This window comes from Danio aesculapii, chromosome 8, assembly GCF_903798145.1.
Source record: "Danio aesculapii chromosome 8, fDanAes4.1, whole genome shotgun sequence".
NCBI classification, from domain to species: Eukaryota; Metazoa; Chordata; class Actinopteri; order Cypriniformes; family Danionidae; genus Danio; species Danio aesculapii.
In genome coordinates this window covers 13,755,533-13,774,870 of record NC_079442.1, presented here as the reverse complement: position 1 = coordinate 13,774,870, position 19,338 = coordinate 13,755,533, and the positions used below count along the sequence as shown (strand labels likewise).

At 34.8% G+C, this 19,338-nt stretch overlaps 1 protein-coding gene across 1 annotated transcript in view; it reads right to left on the bottom strand.

The window, feature by feature from the left end:
• si:dkeyp-14d3.1 (transmembrane protein 132C) overlaps window positions 1-19,338 on the bottom strand; it is a 556,433-nt gene that overhangs the window by 426,512 nt on the left and 110,583 nt on the right. Inside the window, exon 2 of the mRNA XM_056463261.1 lies at window positions 12,742-13,630. Within this exon, the coding sequence (XP_056319236.1) occupies window positions 12,742-13,630 (889 nt within the window). The remainder of the gene's footprint in view (window positions 1-12,741; window positions 13,631-19,338) is intronic.

Sequence of the window (19,338 nt, the reverse complement as noted above, 5' to 3'; positions counted from 1 at the left end):
ATAAAGAACTAATCTGAAGGAAAAATGAATGCATTCAGATGATAAATAATTGTGTGCATAATGTGGAAATTACACAAAATGTTTTTTAGTCACATTTAGTTTTGATTTACATGAATCATCTCAATGATTAATCCCATATATATTAAAATAATCATTGATAATGACAAAATTTTACCATAACTTATTTTGGTTTACATAATGGGACAGCTACACTTGTTAAACACCATATATATATATATATATATATATATATATATATATATATATATATATATATATATATATATATATATATATATTATTCTAAATAAATAACAGAAATGAATCCTAAATGTAACTGGAAAACAATGTAAAGACACAACTGGAGTGATATGCTAAGATCATTTAAGAAACATTTTGCAAGAATATTAATTTCATTAGAATTAAATTCTATACACAATTCTATAGAATACAAAAAAAGATGTTTTATAGAATTATCTGTTGTCATAGACTTGACACATGGTCGAGCTTTATGATCAAGTTCTTTTTTGCTTCTTGCAATAGAAATCTACCAGGAGCCATTCATTCATTCATTCATTTTCTTTTCGTCTTAGTCCCTTTTTAAATCTGGGGTCGCCACAGCGGAATGAACCGCTAACTTATCCAGCACGTTTAACGCAGCGGATGCCCTTCCAGCTGCAGGCCATCTCTGGGAAACATCCATACACACTCATTCACACTCATACACTATGGACAATTTAGCTTACCCAATTCACCTGCACTGCATGTCTTTGGACTGTGGGGGAAACTGGAGCACCCGGAGGAAACCCACGCAAACGCAGGGAGAACATCCAAACGCCACACAGAAACGCCAACTGACCCAGCCGAGGCTCGAACCAGCAACCTTCTTGCCATGAGGCGGCAGCACTACCTACTGCGCCACTGCGTCGCCTATCAGGAGCCATGCTTGCTCTCAATAAGATCACCATCATATTAATAAAACTTAGCCGACACCTCCAAATAAAAAGCTGCTAACACCAGTTTCACAAAGCATGAGCAGCGCATACTTTTTCAGCACGTATGTACTGAGATTCAAACTGGGAGCAGAGCAGCGAGTCTGCACCCAAACTGGGTGCAGAGCAGGAACAATGCTTAAGGCCCGCCAGTATGGTTTTCAGAGCTCATGGTTCAGTTTCCTTTTTGAGTAAACTACATTGCTTTCATCAGCATTGGTGTGGTTGCACACAGAGAATAACGTCTTAATTTGGGATTACCACTTTTAATAAATACACTTGCATATAAAGTAAATCGTATATCAAAGCATTTACTGGGGTGTTGGTGATTTTTACTGGGGCACGTGCCCCAGTAAACGACGTCTAGCGACGCCTCTGACTTGTTCTATTGTAAAATGTTTCAGATATATAATATAAAGCCAATTACAAATTACCCCACACTCTTTCATCATTATAAACCAGTCACACTTGAATTCATGTTTTATACAGTAACTATAACTAAAAGCCCCACCAACCTTGATTTAATTGGCTAGCTAAATCATTTTTACATTGATGAGCATTTTTTTTGTGTGTTTATACTAGCTGCAATTGCATTATAATTATTTTTTTTTTTCATCAAAGTTAGTCTTTACTGTCACTTTATGGTAAATAACTAAAAAAATATGTAAACTTTAAAACTATCAAATCACAATAACTGAAGTTAGAAACACTGGACCTCATTTTCACTGATAATACTCTGCATTTTTCATACCAAATGCAGACATTGAGCAAAAAATCTCATTAACTTCATCAGCAAGGCACATTTTAAATGACATCAAATACAGTACACCGAAATATCATTTACACTGTAGCTAGTGTGGGTGAGGTTAACATTTGATCATGTCATACTAAGCTAACGTGCAATGACAGCCATAATGATTACATGCAGCAATCACTGTAGAGCTATTTAGCACAATAGCAACAATAACAACAAAGATACTATTTCTGAACACTGTGTGACTCACAGATGACAAGCCTTACAGTTGCAGCCTTCCACTAATTATGCACAGTCTATGTATCACACTCTTCGATTATATTCTTCTATTTACAAGAAAAAAGCTAATGCTTATTTTATGAGGCGAAGTTCTGCCAAAATAAATGTAAAAAATTTGACACCTTTTAAATCACAACAAACGATACACAGTGACACCTCCATTAAACAAAAAAGAATTACTGTGTGCATGAGGAAAGAAATAAAATTATTTCAGCGGAATTGCTTTTTCTGTCTTTATCCATTTAGTGAGGTTTTTTTGTTGCCTAAATTGTGGACTGAAAGTGATTGAAAAGTCACCCCTATGACAGAAAAACTAATGTGTGTGTAGATTTGGAGTTACAGAAGATTAGCTCTCTTCCATCTGGAATAAGATTGTTTACTCTGGGAAGGGGCTGATTGCTTATTTTGGAGTTAGGCGGTGGATGTTGCAGAGGCCCGAGTGAATACAGTATCTATGGGATGCTTTCCACACAGCCTACAGGGATAATTATAACCAGATTTGGATGCATTTATTGAACTGTTGAGAAATATAAAATATATATCCTGAAAAAGACAGTAAAAAATAGAAAACTGCATTTAGCCATTAAATTGGAAAACAGTAAAGACCATTTTACTCTCAGCATGAATAAATGAATGTACAATGCTCTCAATGTACAATGCTGCTCTAAACCAAAGCAAAATATCCCTATGGAGCTGTTAACACTGAGGCGTGATAAAGCTGATAAAGTTTTTTTTTTTTTATTAATTTAAGCTATAGCATAGAAAACAGATACAAGCTGTATAAACCAGTTTACAGTATACGGCAAATAAAATTAGAACGGATACTGGGTGCTAATTGTAATTAGACAAGTTTTTATCCTAACATAAAGCAACTCTTTTCAAAGTTCCCACAATTTTTTTTTAAAAAGCCCTAAATGCAAAATAGGTTTGTTCCCATCAAGGTTTGTCCCCATGGCTGACTGTAGTATTGGTAACCTAGTAACCAACAGTAAACAAACAATGAAAACAGCTGATTAGTCACAAGGGTGAAAATGTGCTATGTCAGAGATTATTCTACGAAGAGATTATTCTATGTCAGAGTTTATTTTGTTGTTTTCATCTCCCATTAGTTACAGTCACAATCAGGGGCATTGCTAGACATAAAGATGTACTGGGGCACGCCTCCCCCCCATAAAAAGTGTGCGTGTATATATGTAATATTTTTTTTTTTTGTATTCATAAAAAAAAAAAATAATAATTATATATATATTAATAATTTATACAATTATTATTCTAAATAAATAACAGAAATTAATCCTAAATGTAACTAGAAAACAATGTTAAGACACAACTGGAGTGATGCTAAGATAATTTAAGAAATCTATAGACAATTCTATAGAATACAAAAAAGATGTTTTATAGAATTATCTGTTGTCTTGACACATGGCAGAGAATTAGGTTTATTTTTTACCTCCCTGACTCGTCATCCCTCCTTTTTACTTCATACAAAAAAATCTATCAGACATGCTTAGACTATCAGACATGATCACCATCATATTATTAAAACTTTAGATTTGTCAACTTGCAAAACTCACTGCCTGCCGACACCATGCCGGTTTCACAACGCCTGAGCCGCACGTGAGCAGCAAGCACTTTTTTTGGCGTACATGTTCACAATCGGGACTCGCACAGGGAGGAGAGCAGCGCGTCAGGGTCCTGCAGGAGTGGTGCATGAGGCACGCGGGTATGGTTTTCTGAGATGCGTCAGTTTGCTGTTTGATTACTACATTGCTTTCACCAGCGTTGGTTCAGTTGCACATACAGTAGAGAATAACATCTTTATTCCGGAATTACCGCTCTTAATGAACACACTTTGCATATGAAGTAAATCATATCTCAAAGCGTTTACTGGGGCACTGGCAATGTTTACTGGGGCACGTGCCGCAGTAAATTGGGTCTAGCGACACCCCTTGTCACCATTACTCGAGCAAGTACAAAAGTGAGCGAACATTTTTTTTTTGTGAACTAAGGAGTTTTCAAGGGAAATTTAAAGCATTTCCATTGCTTGTTTCTCATGTCATATTTCAAAATGTGCATTAAAAGTCCAGTGAAGTGCTTCGAAATATGCTTTTTTTATTCAATGTTCGATGTAACGTCAACTGAAAAATGAAGAGAGGGTGGGACATAGAGGAGCTCCCATTAAAAAAGGCAGTAGTGTTTCGTTTTTATCCCAGCTCTGCCAGTGAGAGTGGTTTAGATCAAGTGCAACAAATGAGAAGTGTCTTGAAGGGAGTGGGGCATGTCAGATACTAAAGGGCATTTGATTGGACAAGATTTTATGAAAAACTGTTGTGAAAAAAACGTTGATCGATTTAGGTGGAAGTGACAAACTACAATTGGATGTTTATATAAGTTTTATATTTTCTAAACGCAATTTTTGTCACCGTTTTGGAGCACACTAGCTAATAAATATCCTTAAATCTAACAGACTGAATCTAACATATGATTTTTTTTTTTTCACAGGACCTTTAACGTGATGATGAAAACCCAGCTATTGATGAGAACACAGAACTTTTTGATGAAAGTCACAGCGACTACAAAAAACATCAACAAAAAAGTTCTGTGGGAAGGAATTGATGAGAAAATTGACATTTTATGAAGTGCAGGAACAAAGTTGGAGGCATCGATCAGTGCCACCTACAGTATCATGCAGGCATAAATTCCCAAAGGGGATCAATAATACAGCATTCGGTATGAATGTACCTCTGCACTTTAGGCAAGGCAAGTTTATTTATATAGCACATTTCATACACAATGTTAATTCAAAGGGCTTTACATGAATAGGAATTCAAAAATTCACACTTAGCTGATGATTGATTATAAAGCAAGTTTGGCATGCTGTCCCAGTAGAGAGCCCTGAGCTCATAAGATCCTCGAACCCGGGGCTCCCTCCCATTTGCATGGCGAGAGGGGAGTTTGAGCTCATGTAGGTCTAACATGCAAACTCCACACAGAAATGCCAACCGGCCTGTTAAGGACATGAACCAGTGACGCTCTTGCTGTGAGGCAACAGTGCTAACCATTGGGCCACCGTGCCACCCTTTAAAGGGAAAGGTGGATGAGTAGGGGTGAAAAGGGGGATGCTTCAAGGCGAAGATAACTGAAGTAAGAAACTTTGGTTGTTTATAGTTATAGAGTTACAGTAGGAATCATCTAATTAGTGAGTCATTTATTAGTTAATGCGGGATCATCTGTGATCAATCATGAGTATGTGCTCCTCTCGAAATTAGTTTAGAACTAAACTTCACTAAAAGAAACAAGTATAAGAAAATAGAAACAAACAACTAAGAATAAAAATGATAGAAAACAGATAATATTTAAATTTACTTTATATCGCACTCAGTCTGAAAGGGCATTAATTCTTAATGCGATCTTAATGATTTAGAGGGCTTTTACAGAACATATTTTGCAAGTATAAATGTAAAACGTTTTCTGTTCTTTGGTTGTTCATTTAAACAACAACACTAGCTTGAAAAAATCTATGCAAAATAATTTTATGCAAACAAAAGTTGTCAAGTCAAAAGTCAAACCAACATGTCATTCCAAAAGTCATGACGAGCATATGGGAGTATTAAAACATTCTCTGTGATACTGTATGGGAGTTTTTTTTTTTTTTATTTGATGTACTGTATTTTAAAGTTTCCATTTCAATTTTACATTTTTAAATGTAAAATAAATGCACCTAGTGCTTTTGTTCCATGTACATTTTGTATCTTTTGTTTTCACATTTTTGAAAATGTAAAAACAAAGAAATAATATGAATGTGACCCTACTCATGTAGATTTTTTTCATATTTTGTCTTTTCATCACATTTCGCTCTCATGAGAAAAATGCAAATACAATACAACCAAAATCAATAAACAGCATACATGTTGTCTTTGTGAGTAAGAAATGCACACCCCTTTCCACTGATTGGTTTACTAAACACCAAACCATGCAGTCATTAATTATTTGTCTGTTTAGCACAGCATAATAACATCTGCCATTACTCTAAAAAGATTCATGTATTTTTTATAACACATCCAAACTGACAAATGACTACCACACTGTGCCATAGACAGGGCTTTCTTCTGTCTGAGCAAACATTTTTGCCTTAAAATAATGTTATCTCATGAGAAAAAAATAGATTTTAGTTTTACTTACTTTGAATCTACACAATTAGCAATTAGTCTACAGTACATATTAGGCATGCCACACTTTATTTTGCTGACCCGAATATATAATTTAAAAAGTAGAGTGTAAGCTACAACATATTCAACTCAACTCAAAAAAAAAAAACATTACATATTTTATAATTTACTTAAATATATTTTTTCATGGTAATTTGAGTAGACCTTGATTAATTTATCTAATTTTCATTGAGCAGATGAGATATATCACACTAAAAAAACATAATTAAAAAAGACGTCATGATGTCATGTCTCGATTGAGACATTCAGATTGAGACGGCTCATAAAAAACATTTAATGGATCATTAATACCACAAATTAATGCATTTGTTTTTTTCAAGATTCTTTAATGATCATCTGTAGACTGTTTAATAACAATTTAATTTAAAGCTGAGAATCAATAATTCATCAAATGATAATGTCCTTGAGAAGATGAAAGCATGTTTTTTTTGCAGGTCATAAGGCCATTTTAACATGCTTATTGCATAACTACACACATAATGTTGTAGTTATGAATAATTTTTTCTAGTACAGCAACCACTGTAGACTGTAAATACACGTTCTATCAGCACATCTTAGCAGATTGATTGCTGATAATAAAACACATCTTTAGACAAGCCAGACATTAATTTCACACATGCCTCCACATGAAAATCAGCATTAATTCATAGACAGTGTTCAGAATGCTATACTTCGGATCTACCATTTGAAGAAAAGCTTCATCCATGAACGTAGCAATAAAACCCAGCTTGGATCAACACATCAAGGAAATTCCTTAAACTACGCCACTATGATCTCTCCTTGTGGCTCTTAACTTGCGTGCACATGCAGGGCTGATAAATTAGCTTGACCTCTTGTCAGGTTGGGTCTCGTATGGTTTATAAATGTTCTCACCCACTGTGATTACAATCGGACGAGCTTGCAGTCATTAAGCTAATGGAGGCGCATTCTAATTGATGACATCCTCATTTGCATTGTGTGTTAATTACCCAAATCACTTAGCCGCATCTGCAAATTGTAATTAGTACCCGCAGATTCAGAGCGGCTGAATGTTTTCACCTGAAAATGAAGATGTCTTTCTCTTGCCAATGGTAAACAAAAAAAGCAGAGTCGAATTAAGTAAAGTAACCATGAAGTGAAAATTCATCTCAGGCACACCAACCGGAATTAATCGCAACCATTTCAAAAGCCACATGATTATGTGAACGAAAGTGTGTGATCAAATATGGAGATCTAAAAGTAGCGGAGAGAAATATGGTTATCTGAAGAAAAAAATAACACAATATATATATATATATATATATATATATATATATATATATATATATATATATATATATATATATATTTAAAAAGGTTTAAACAAATAGAGTTTTAACTTATCTGACAGTACAGTGTTGATGACAAAGTGGGATGATTTCTTAAAGGAGTGGTCCACTACAAAATCATATTTTAAACTTTAGTTGATGTGTAACTGTAACCAGGGGAAGTGATACTGACAACAGAGGCGCGGATATACATGCAGGTTTATTAGCGAGGTCAGGCAAGCAGTGGTCAATACAGGGGTAAACAGATGTATAAGGGCAATCCAGAGTCGTAGTCAAAATAATAGGCAGATGGTCACAAGGCAGGCAGCAAACAGGATTAAACAAATAAACAAGGCAAGGATCAAAAACATGGAAAAACAAGACAAAGGAAACCGCGTTGTAGTGTCACTAAAACAGTAGACAAGACTCAGCAACATAGTTTTTTTGTTAGTGTTGCTTATGTAGTGCAGTAATCAGTCCAAAAACAGCGTCAGCTATGCGAGTGTAATCAGCCAGAATCAGGAACCGGTTGTGTGTGTGATGCATTACTGGGATCTGTAGTCCATAACATGGCGGATTTGTAGTTTGTGTGAAAGTGAATGTTCAACAGCGGACTCTAGTATTAGATCGCTGGTGATCATGACAGTAATGTAGCTGTGTGAACATAAACAACATCTCTGAATGTAATATGCTCAAAGTTTAATGCAAAGAGAGACATTGGCTTTTACAGAATTAGCTTAGCAAAGCCTACAGCAAACAAAGTTTGCGGACTACAAAAAAAATACATCCGGGCTAGTGAGGTCACAAGCGCTCCAGGTTACGCGCATTCACCACGCGCATACACCTCGCGCAGCAACGGGGCATGGCCAGAGGCGCTGTAGTGTTGTAATGTAGCAGCTTCTTCTGTTTTTGTATTTGGGCTTCCAAAGGACACGACCCATAAAGATAAGTGCTTAAAATTTTATTTTAATTATGTTCCAGAGAATTATAAAAATAAATATAGCTAGCATTTGACAATGGACAGTTACCAGAATCTCAGTTCAGTGCTAGATTCGACTAAAAACTCCTAAAGAAGGAGCAGCTCCGACCAAAATAAAGGATCCTGTGTATTGTAAAGCCACAACCTGTAAGTATTTTTATTTGTTAAAATTAGTCTATTACATGCACAGTTTCTAGCGTTAATGGTATGTTGTAGCAAGGACCTGAACAAGTATGTAAACAATGGGAAATGCTTTTTGGCACCGCTAACAATTTAGCTACAAATTCATATTTATCAGTCAAACCGCGGTAAACATCCACATTCTTCAGCGGTGCTGCACTGTCTGTGTGTGCAGCTGCTTTCCCTGCATTCTACACCTCAACAGTAACAAACTCGTAAAATATATGTGTTTCGTAGAAGATAACGTTTCATATTACTTACACATGCTTATTCCGAATATATGTGAAAGACACTTGTCAGATTTTATTTTAGATAGCAGGCGTGAGGATCAGCTGTGTCCTTTTCATTTTCTGTTTGATTCAGGCACAAACTGATAAATAGCTAAAAGCTACTCAGACTGACTGACTGTTTACACACCACAAAAACGCGCGCTTGAAGGCACGTGACGCTTTTCCTGGTGACACGGAGCCGATCCACGAATCACAGCACATTATGTTAGCTGACCAATCAGAGCCTCGTCAGGCCTTTCAGAGGAACTAGGAAATATGTTTTCATGTTAGTTGAGTAACTATATGATCAAAGTAAGATATGATCAAGATATAATCAAGTAACTATATGTTCAAAGAAAAAAAAAATTACAACGTGATTTTCTACAAATGAAGCATGAGCACACATTGCTTTGCATCTCATAAGCACAACCAAGCCTTAAAAATACACTGTGGACCACCCCTTTAATGATTTTCATAATATACCTTAAAAAAGTAAATAATAAGCAATTGACATTATGGGGGAAGGGCCAGTTAGGCATGCTTATACAGTACAAATTAGCATTCACTGTTATCAACCATTATCAGGATGAGTGCTATTTAACACCAAGTAAAAAGAGTGCAAACTTCAGTAATAACACAACAGTCTCAATCCAAATTCAGACTAAAGAGAATTGCCATCACAAAGGGGAACCGTCAGCTGTTAATAGTGTAAATGTATAACAAAAGCCAGATTGTGACTGCTCAGTGTGACAGAATTGCAAAATGGCTGTCACTATTTTTTTTAAGCATGTAAAAAAAAACATTACTTGAAGAAGAAGTTTACTCAGTTAAGTTTTATTTACTTGCTCCTAATTCTATAAGTATTTTCAAATTAAAATGTTTATTTGATAGAATAATTGACCAAACTATGTATTTCAAACAACCTGGACATTTTAAAGGCAGCAAACCTTGCACAGTTTGGTTGAAATATTTTAATGTACTTTTTCAAGTTATCCGTACTAACATTTGGTGAAGTTTGGTGAACTTAATTGCTGATTTTCTCAATTAGCAACAGCACAAAAAAACAAATTTATTCTGCTTTTTGTTTACTTTGAATTGAAAAATTTTACACAATGTACTTGCAATATTACTGTCTTTACAACATAATTGTCCTTATTTCTCTTTTTTTTCAATCGCTAACAAGCACTTAACCATACAGTACTTCAGAAACGTTTTCTAAAGTCTTAACACAGACTCTCACATACAAAACACATCGGGCCAAAAGGATAATGTTGTATGGTAATGGATAATGGATAACATTTTATTTCAAAATAGAGCACATCTTTCTCTGTACACACAAACTTTACCAAAACACTGGAAATTTGACTCAAATTTTAATTATTCTGTCAAAGAATAACACTTATTTTCACTTCACAAGGTACATGCAGTCAATGAAAGTACACCAGGTTTCAAAATACTGGCTATTGTTGACATTATAAAAACTGCAGAGAGTGTATGGTTCAGTTTTACAGGTATGTGCATGCAAAACATGCACATGCCACTAGATTTCTTGGTTGGGAACTGTATGTCCACATGTACAGTAAGTAATGTGCACATTCAAAAGCATTCCCAGTGAAAAGCGAAAAAAGTTTTTTACAAGTTTACTACAGGAGGTACAGTAGGTTTGGTAAGATAGAACATAAAATACAGTTTTGTTTACAGTGAACAAAATATCAATGAAACACACAAGAACATTCTGAACAAAAAAAAAAAACACCAGCAAAAATCCCAGATAAAAATAGGGATCTAAAAAAACACACAAAATTACTGTTTACTTTATGCTAATCTCTGCGATCTTCGGGGTTAGGCCACATGTTTTCATCAACATCACTCCTCAAAGTCCTTCTTTTACTACATAAGTGTAAATGTAATATATATTAAAAAAAACCCTGCCACTAAGTCTAAGCCAGGCTGGAATCAGCTGTGGTTGGCCCAATTTACTCAACATAAATTAGCTGTGTCAATTATTCAACTGTTTGTTTATTATCAGCTGAGATATATTTTAGATTTTTTATTTTGATTATTTTTGATATAGTTTTTGAAGTGATATCATTGCAGAAGCAGATGTTTTTATACTGTTTCTAACCCTAACCCTGTCTTAACATTTGTAAATACTATAAAAACAATAATTTTGTTGGGAGGTAGGGGAGCGTTGGGCACAAAGTAACGCGGGGTAAAATGTAACACAGAGTTTTAAGGTATTTGCTCAGGGTTAACCATGGTATGCTTCTGAGGTTTTCACCACAGTGGCGGCAGATATCTTCCTGCCAATTATTGTAAAAAGTTTGGCAAAATTTTGATGAGAAACACAGGAGAAACAATTTTTGCAGCATAACATAATTTTTTATTATAGTCAATATTTTTTTATTTAAAAAAAAAATCTGTGAAAGTATTTTAGTGAAGTCTTATATTGTTGTGAATTTTGTCTTCTAGGCTAAAAGATGAAACCATTTTGATAGATGTAAAAAAAACACAGTGACTGCGAGCCAGTTTTGAGGAAAACACGAAACAGCGGGCTTAGTTGTAACAGGGTGTTACAATTAAGTCACATACTTTTGGACACAATATTTCTTTTTAATTTTGAGTGTAATGTTAAGAACTTTTTAAATAAAATGATTTTTAATAGAATTTATTTTTTTGATAGACAAAATATAATACTACAAATAAATGCATTGTATAATAATGGGTAATAATCCAAATAAATCCAAATGTGTCTATCCAATAAATAAATAAACATACGGTGCTTTGTAGAATTAAAAATAAATTGAGCTAGGTACTGAGAAAATATAGCTACTCTTTAAAGTAAACTAAATTTTAATTAATTGTGTTTAATATGCCTTTTTAATCATGTGTTACAACTAACCCGCTGTCTGTTACAACTTGCCCCGCAGGTGGGGTAAATAGTAACATTTTTACTCCTGGCACTTTTGGCAACACTGCACAGAAACCATAGATCTGGAGATCATACTTTCAGTGCTCATTTGTAGGAGAGGCTTGTGTTTTGTTGGTAAAAAAAAAACAAATCATTTGTCTAACCCCAATACTTTGTTTATTATTTGACCAACACCAAAAAGTGTTTCTTTGTGCCCCGCTCTCCCCTATAGCTTGTGTTAAGTAAAGGTAAGCATTTTGGAAGTGTGCTTACTGACTGCTTGTTGGGTGAAAACAACATGAAATGTGTGAATGGTATGGCCACAAAAGACCGATGCTGTGCTCATTGTGTTTAGAGTTTTGAAAATGTGACAACTAGTGGAACAAACGCTTGCTAGCGACTGAAAAAAGATAAGTAGTTTTTCTTACTCAACTCAGCATATGTTTTTTCAGGCAACAAACAGTTAAGCCAACTTACAAACTAGCCAAAATTGTAAAAACTTACTATGTTAAGCTGCAGGTTGTTTTAACTTCGGAAATCATGTTAAAAAAAAAACTAAAATGTGAAATAATTTTTCACAGAGTGCTCTGAAAAAAAGTTGCTTAAAATGGAAATAGTTTTTTTAGCACCCCCTCTAATGTGTAAAGTCAACACCCCACCTCTGCATCCCCAACAAAAATCCTGGAGCCACCGTCAGTACAGCATGACATAAATAGTGCAGCTTCATATGGCATTCATTACAGAAACCATCTCTATTGTAGAGCGGCCCTTCTCGAAAAGGTCTCATGTGGGTAGTTACTATATCTGCTAGCACAGCAGAGTTGTCATGCGGTTGTAGATCTTGCATATAAAGAGCTCTTACCTGAGAGTGAACATTTCCACAGGTGAATACGGCAAAGCTGCAACATACGCTGACACAGTATCCCTTTGCCGAACTGGCGCAGACGGTACCAACACTGCAAAATTCCCATCCAAACGTTGCTCTGATAATTCCGGAGGAGATGGGTTCTGGAATAATCGTACACTCCCAATGTGCCTCATGGGTGTTGAAGTCGGTGACCCAAACATTCCTTCCTGATCTGAGTGAGCGGTGCTCCGGACTCCTAACTCCTCAGAAAGACACCCTCCTGCTTCTGGGGCCCGAAGGCTGTAGTACAACTCTACAGGTGTTCCTTCAGACAAATCTGGATTTCTCTGTCGACCAGGGACGACGCTAGGAGGTGCAAACCACCCAGGAAGAGGTTCGAGCTCAGCAACGCAAACGCCCATGTCCCCTCGCAACCTGCAGCTCCCATGGACCTCCTGGGTTTCATGGAAAGCGAACATCCGTACGCAGGGGAGCTTGTCCACTGCGCTGTAGTCATCCCAATCCCTTCCAGAAATGTAGAACAAAACTTGAACTTTGGGTTTGTTTAGGAAAATCCGCTCGTTGAGAACAAAGGTCTGAACTTTCCAATTGAAGGTGAAGAGTTCTGTGGATGCCACAAAGGAGCCGGGCATCTGGAGAAGGTCCAAAGGTACAGGCTCTTCGACAGCAAGGGTCCCATAGGTTGCATTGATGATGGGAGGCTTCCTTGCCTGCTGGATGAAGAACAGTTCCGTTCTGGAGAGGAAACTCGAGTTGCGCATGAAGTCCTGGGTGGCCTCCTTGAGGAAGAAAGAGGACTCTGTGTTGAGGAGTTGATAGTTGACGGGTAGGTAAGTAGGGGAAGCGTAGCGTTGAAGATTCTCCAGGATTCGACAGTCTGTAACTGACAGAGAAGAGAAAAAAGGTGTCAAAACCAGCTGAGATAGTTGCATGTATGTAGGTGGGTGTATTTTGAGAAGAAAGATGCACAGATGCATCAGTATGCACAGTATGCGTTGACTGATATCAAGATGCTGATATTTATTTCCAGGTATGGCACATGGGTAATATTAAAAGGTTGGGTCACACTTTATTTTAAGATACAACTCACGCTTTTAACAAAGACTTTGATAACATTTAAATATAATTGCACACTATGAATCATTTATTAAGTCTAAGCAAAAAGTTAGTTCATTATTTAAGCATTAACTTTACATTAAAAGCATTAGTATGCCATTACAATACACACGCTGTATTATAGACTTAATTTATAATCTGCTTAATGATTGTAGTTTCATACTTTGTTTTTGATTATTTTTTCATTACTAAACTAGGTATTATATTATTTACAAACCGGTTATGTAAGAATAGTTGATGGTTTTTAAGATCATTCTGAATGAATAAGTAAATATTTAAACTTTCCAAATAAATTTTCCTTATTTTGGGCATATATTAATAGTTATTCTTTATGTTAATAAATGCTTATACAACGTCTTACAGTTTGTGAGCTCATCTAAAGTAAAGACTATTTATGCTTTGTAAATAACTTATAAGTGACAATTAAAAGGCCAACAAAAGATATTACTTTCAAAATGCAAAAAATTAAACTTAACAACTGTATCAAATGAAAAAATAGTATTTGCAATCTTATCAAAAATACTGTTACTCAAAATATATTTTCTGTACATCAAATTAAACAATATAATATGATAAAACATTTCAGTATTATAACTCTTAAACCAGTAACAAAACGAAGTAATGAAAAATGTTTCATTAACAAAATATGAAAATACAATCATTAAGCACATTATATACAATGTGTGATTAAGTCAAGAATACAGCATTTGTAGCTGTATTTATAATCTGCTTACTAATGTCTACTAATATAGAGTTAATGCTGAATAAATTAACTATTTGTCAATTCTTAATGTATAGAAAAAATGCTTAACAATAAAAGATGAATTTACTAATGCTTAAATGATTAATTGTGTGCAGATGTTTTAAAGGATACCAATACTTTTAGCTCAAACTACTAATACTTACTAATATATAGCAAGGTAATAGTTAGGTTTAGGTATTGGTATGACTAGAAATGTAGACTAAGTCCATACTAATAAACTATTAAGTAATACTAAATAGTTAATATATTAATAATATGCAGGTAGTTGTTACTTAAAGTAAACTAAAATGTAACCAAACATTTTACTGTTCTGTCTAATTAAATAATACATTAAATATTAAAACCTGAAACATAAAAACTGCACAGACTAAAAATCAAGGATTCAATTTACAAGTGATATTAAATTATAATTCTTTTAAAGCTTATCTTTAAGTGTTACATTAAACCAAATGAAATCTAAATGGCGAAATGGAGGAATAAAGCATGAACATAAAATCTGCTGTAGCTGCTAAATGAATTAAGTCTCCAATTTGCATCTCTGGAAACCACAGTAACAGCAAGTAAATTAGCACAGGAACTAAAGAAGTTATTTATGATCCTTCTGCTGTCAGATTTGATGAAACGTAATCTTGACAAACACATTGCAGAAGTCTCAGTCTTTCTCTTTTCAGTGAGATAAGAACTATACTTGTCTGCATAGAAACTAGCTGCCCAGAGGTGTTACCAAGATGGCTGATGAAAGGGATGACTTTCTTTAAAGGGATAGTTCACACACTGTAAAAATAATCAAGCCAGTACAACAACATAAAAAAACCATAATACTTATTTCCTTATATTTTTTTCTTGTTCACTCAACATTTGAAAACATCAACTGCACTGACCTAAAATTATTTGTCAGTGATACAAAAAAAAAAACCATTTAGTTGGGTTAACATAAATTTAACAGTGTTCTGGAGAGACGAACGTCTCTGTAACAAACTTTTTTAGGTTGTGCCAATAAAAAAAATTATCTGCAGAACTGAAATGCTTGAAGTTGAGGAAACAAAAAAAACAAAAAAAACTTTTTCCTCATGTACTCAACTTTTGAAAAGATCAGTTGCACTGAGCTAAAATGTCTGAAGTTAAGTGAACAAAAAAAAAACCTTGTAAAAAATGATACTAAGAAATAATACATTATCAGAACAAACAAACAAACAAACAAACAAACATAGTTCAATAAATAATAAAAATAAAAACTAAACTAAAACAGACACAAATTTTAACAAAACATTTATTGGACACAGATTTAGAAACAGGACAGGGGGCAAAACAACAATAACGAAAACAAGACAAAGATCAAAACATGGCAGGACAAACAGGGAAAAAACAAGACTTAGCAAAGAGTCTGTGTGAATAAGGTGTCTTTATAGTTCTAGTAATCATCCATCATGAGCTTCCAGCTGTGTGTGTTTAATCAGGAGGAACCAGAAACTGGTGTGTGCACATGCTTGATCGCTGGTGATCGCTCAAGTAAAGCTACGGTCACACTGGGCTTTGTGTGTGCGAAATTCTGTTGTACAACGCTGCGAAAAAGGGGCGGGATTAAACGGGATTAGACATTAAAAAAAGCAAGCGATTGCTCCATGTTTTAAATTTCTGTCCAGAGAGGTCCAGTTTTGATCCTCGATTGGTCTCACGCAGTCCGCAGTCAAGTGACGCGATTTCGCATGACCTTGCGTTTCCGGTTTTACGCATTCATATTCATTCAAAACTCATACAGAATTCAATACTTTTAAATTGTACAACATATACACAATTCAATAATTTCAAAATAAACTGAAAAATAAACTGAATTTATTATTTGCAGTGTTGGTTTGAGCATTTGAATTGTAGTTTGAGCATTTGATTTGCCATTTAATGATTCCAGAATTTTACTGAGTTGATCATGAAAATTAAATATCAAATGCATTTTGATTAATTTTTTATCATTTTAGCATATGATTTATTTATTATACAAATTAACAGTCCATATGCGCTAAGCATTTCTTTTTGTTGAGCGAGCTAGGTAAATGTGTGCCGTGACTCCACCCCCCCCCCCCCTTATTTTTTCAAGTGAGGAGGTCTGAGATTAACTCTACTTAAGTAACAAGTTGGCAGAAGCTTTTTTTTTTTTTGGTATACTTGCAAAGTTTTTTTCACAAAACTAATATTTTTAACGTAATGAAGGAAATGTGGATTCAGGTTAAGTAAACATGTCAAATGTAGAAAAAAAAGCAACTTTTTTCAAGTTGGATTTTTTTACGGTGCACAATATTGAAAACTCTGTCTTCGTTAACTCTGTCTTCACTTGTTCCAAAGCAGATTGAGTTATTCTTCGGCTGAACATGAAAGATTATATTTTGAAGAAAGCTGAAAACGTGTAACCATTAACTTCCATAGCTTTTGTTTTTCTCTATTATGAAAGTCAATGGTTACAGATTTCTAAAATTCTTCAAAATATTTTCATTTGTGTTTCGTTGTGTTGAAAGAAAAATAATAAAGGTAACTGCTAGAGGATGACCAAGGGCTCATTCACACCAAAAGTGTCTTTCGTCAAAAAAACATAAAACATAATGGTACCAGAATGGTTTTAAGAAAAAAATGCAGCATAAAGCATGGGGGTATCAGGAAACAGTCAATGAGTGCCTGTAAGCCGAAACTTCTAGTGGTTGCCGTGCCTCAGGGTTCTTCTGATTAGTCCACTGCTGTGGAACTGACAGTAATGAGCTGCATGTTAAGTTCTTCTAAGTCCATTTCTAAAAAATCCATGGCACTCACATGCGTGAGGCTTCAAAAGATGTAAGACATGGGCGTAATAGTCACACAAGGCCATCAAGGCATGTTTACATTAATAAAACAAATGAAAAGTAGCATGTTGGAAAGGAAAACCATGTTCTTTGTGAACTGTCTGAGTGGCCCACTGCTATGGAACTGACAGCAATGAGCTGCACTGCATGTGAAGTTCTTTTAAGTTCACACGGCATATAAAAAACATGACACTTACATGTGTGGGCCTTCAAATGACACGAGACACATGCATGATGGTCACACAAGTCCGTCAAGAGCATGTTTACATTAAAAACAATAGAACACTAGCATGTTATAAAGGAAAAATGTGTTCTTTGTGAACCATCTCTAAATAGTGAGTAAATTTAAACTATTGGGTGAACTATTCCTTTAAAATAGCTTTGATTAAACTTTGGACCACAAATAACTATTATACAGAAATAACTGGATATTTCAGAATGTACTGTACAAAATCCAGCAGACGCATTATGATCTACTTTCATGTAATGTTTCAGTTTCAAACAATACACGTGAGGTTTACAGTGTGACTAAAGCAACTTTTGACATAAAATAAAAATGGCATCGGAAGGAACATATAAATGTGAGATCTTTAATGACCACCTTACTTCAGCTGACAGACATCTGATTACTGTTTCGCAAAAAAAATCAACTTCAACGTTTTACTCTTTCAAATCTATTGCATCATATAAGAAGTGCCAAAGTTATTTCCAGAGCAGGCAGTGCTTGTATCCCATGTGATATTTCTCTCGCTCTTTCTGGTAGACGGCACTGGCTGTGGCATGCTATCATAACCTCAATAGCAAAGCCTCCAGCAGAAACATCGATTTCACCTCACAGACAGAAAGTAATATGGAGACTGATGAGACACTCCGATATGAAGAAGTGGACATAAACCAAAATAGACACAGATAGGCACTCTAAATTTTTATCTGAGGGCGAACGTATGACCCATTATATATAGCGCCCTGTTTGTGAGAATTATTATCTGCCAACACACAATCTTCCAGAACCAAACCTGAATCTAATCCATTCATAGTTAAAATATAAACCATTAAAAACATGTTTGGTTTTCGGGTCTTCGCTGAATAACTGGCATGATTGCTATTAAATATGAAATAAATTTTTAAACAAAAAATAACTCTCTCTAAATTGCTAATCACTAAATTGCTAATACATTTAACAGTAACACAATTAATTAACTGCGGAATACTGACATTGAACAACTTAGTATTTTTTTTTATAGCATACCTAAATAGCTATTTTTTTACAGTCCTCAACTCAGCAAGAAATTAAATGTTTTATTTTTTATTTAAACTGAAAAAATATTTGTTTTTAGCAGTTTAAGCAGATAATTGTATCTTAGTAGCTATACTACGATTATTACTACTACTGCTACTACTACTAATAATAATAATAACAATAATAATAATAATAATAATGATATTTATATATATATATATATATATATATATATATATATATATATATATATATATATATAGACAATAGTTCTGTCGACTTCAGGGCTGCGTCCGAAACCGCATATATAAACCTTCCATACTATACAGTACGCTAAAATCAGTATGCGAGCCGTGTAGTACGTAGAATTCATAGAGGCGAGATTCTGAAGTGCGCTGTGCTATCCCATGATGCCACCCGAGAGAATTCATGAATGGGAGTGAAGCAACGCAACTGACACAGGTAGGTCACATGACCATGACAAAACAGCGGATGTAGTACGTCCGGATTTCATTCATACTTTTCATATTCATACTATATAGAACATACTTTTCTAACGGCCGAGTAGTATGTGTAAATTCAAATGCAGTACCTACTGAGTAGTAGGCGGTTTCAGACGCAGCCCATGTGCAATTTCTGCAATAACA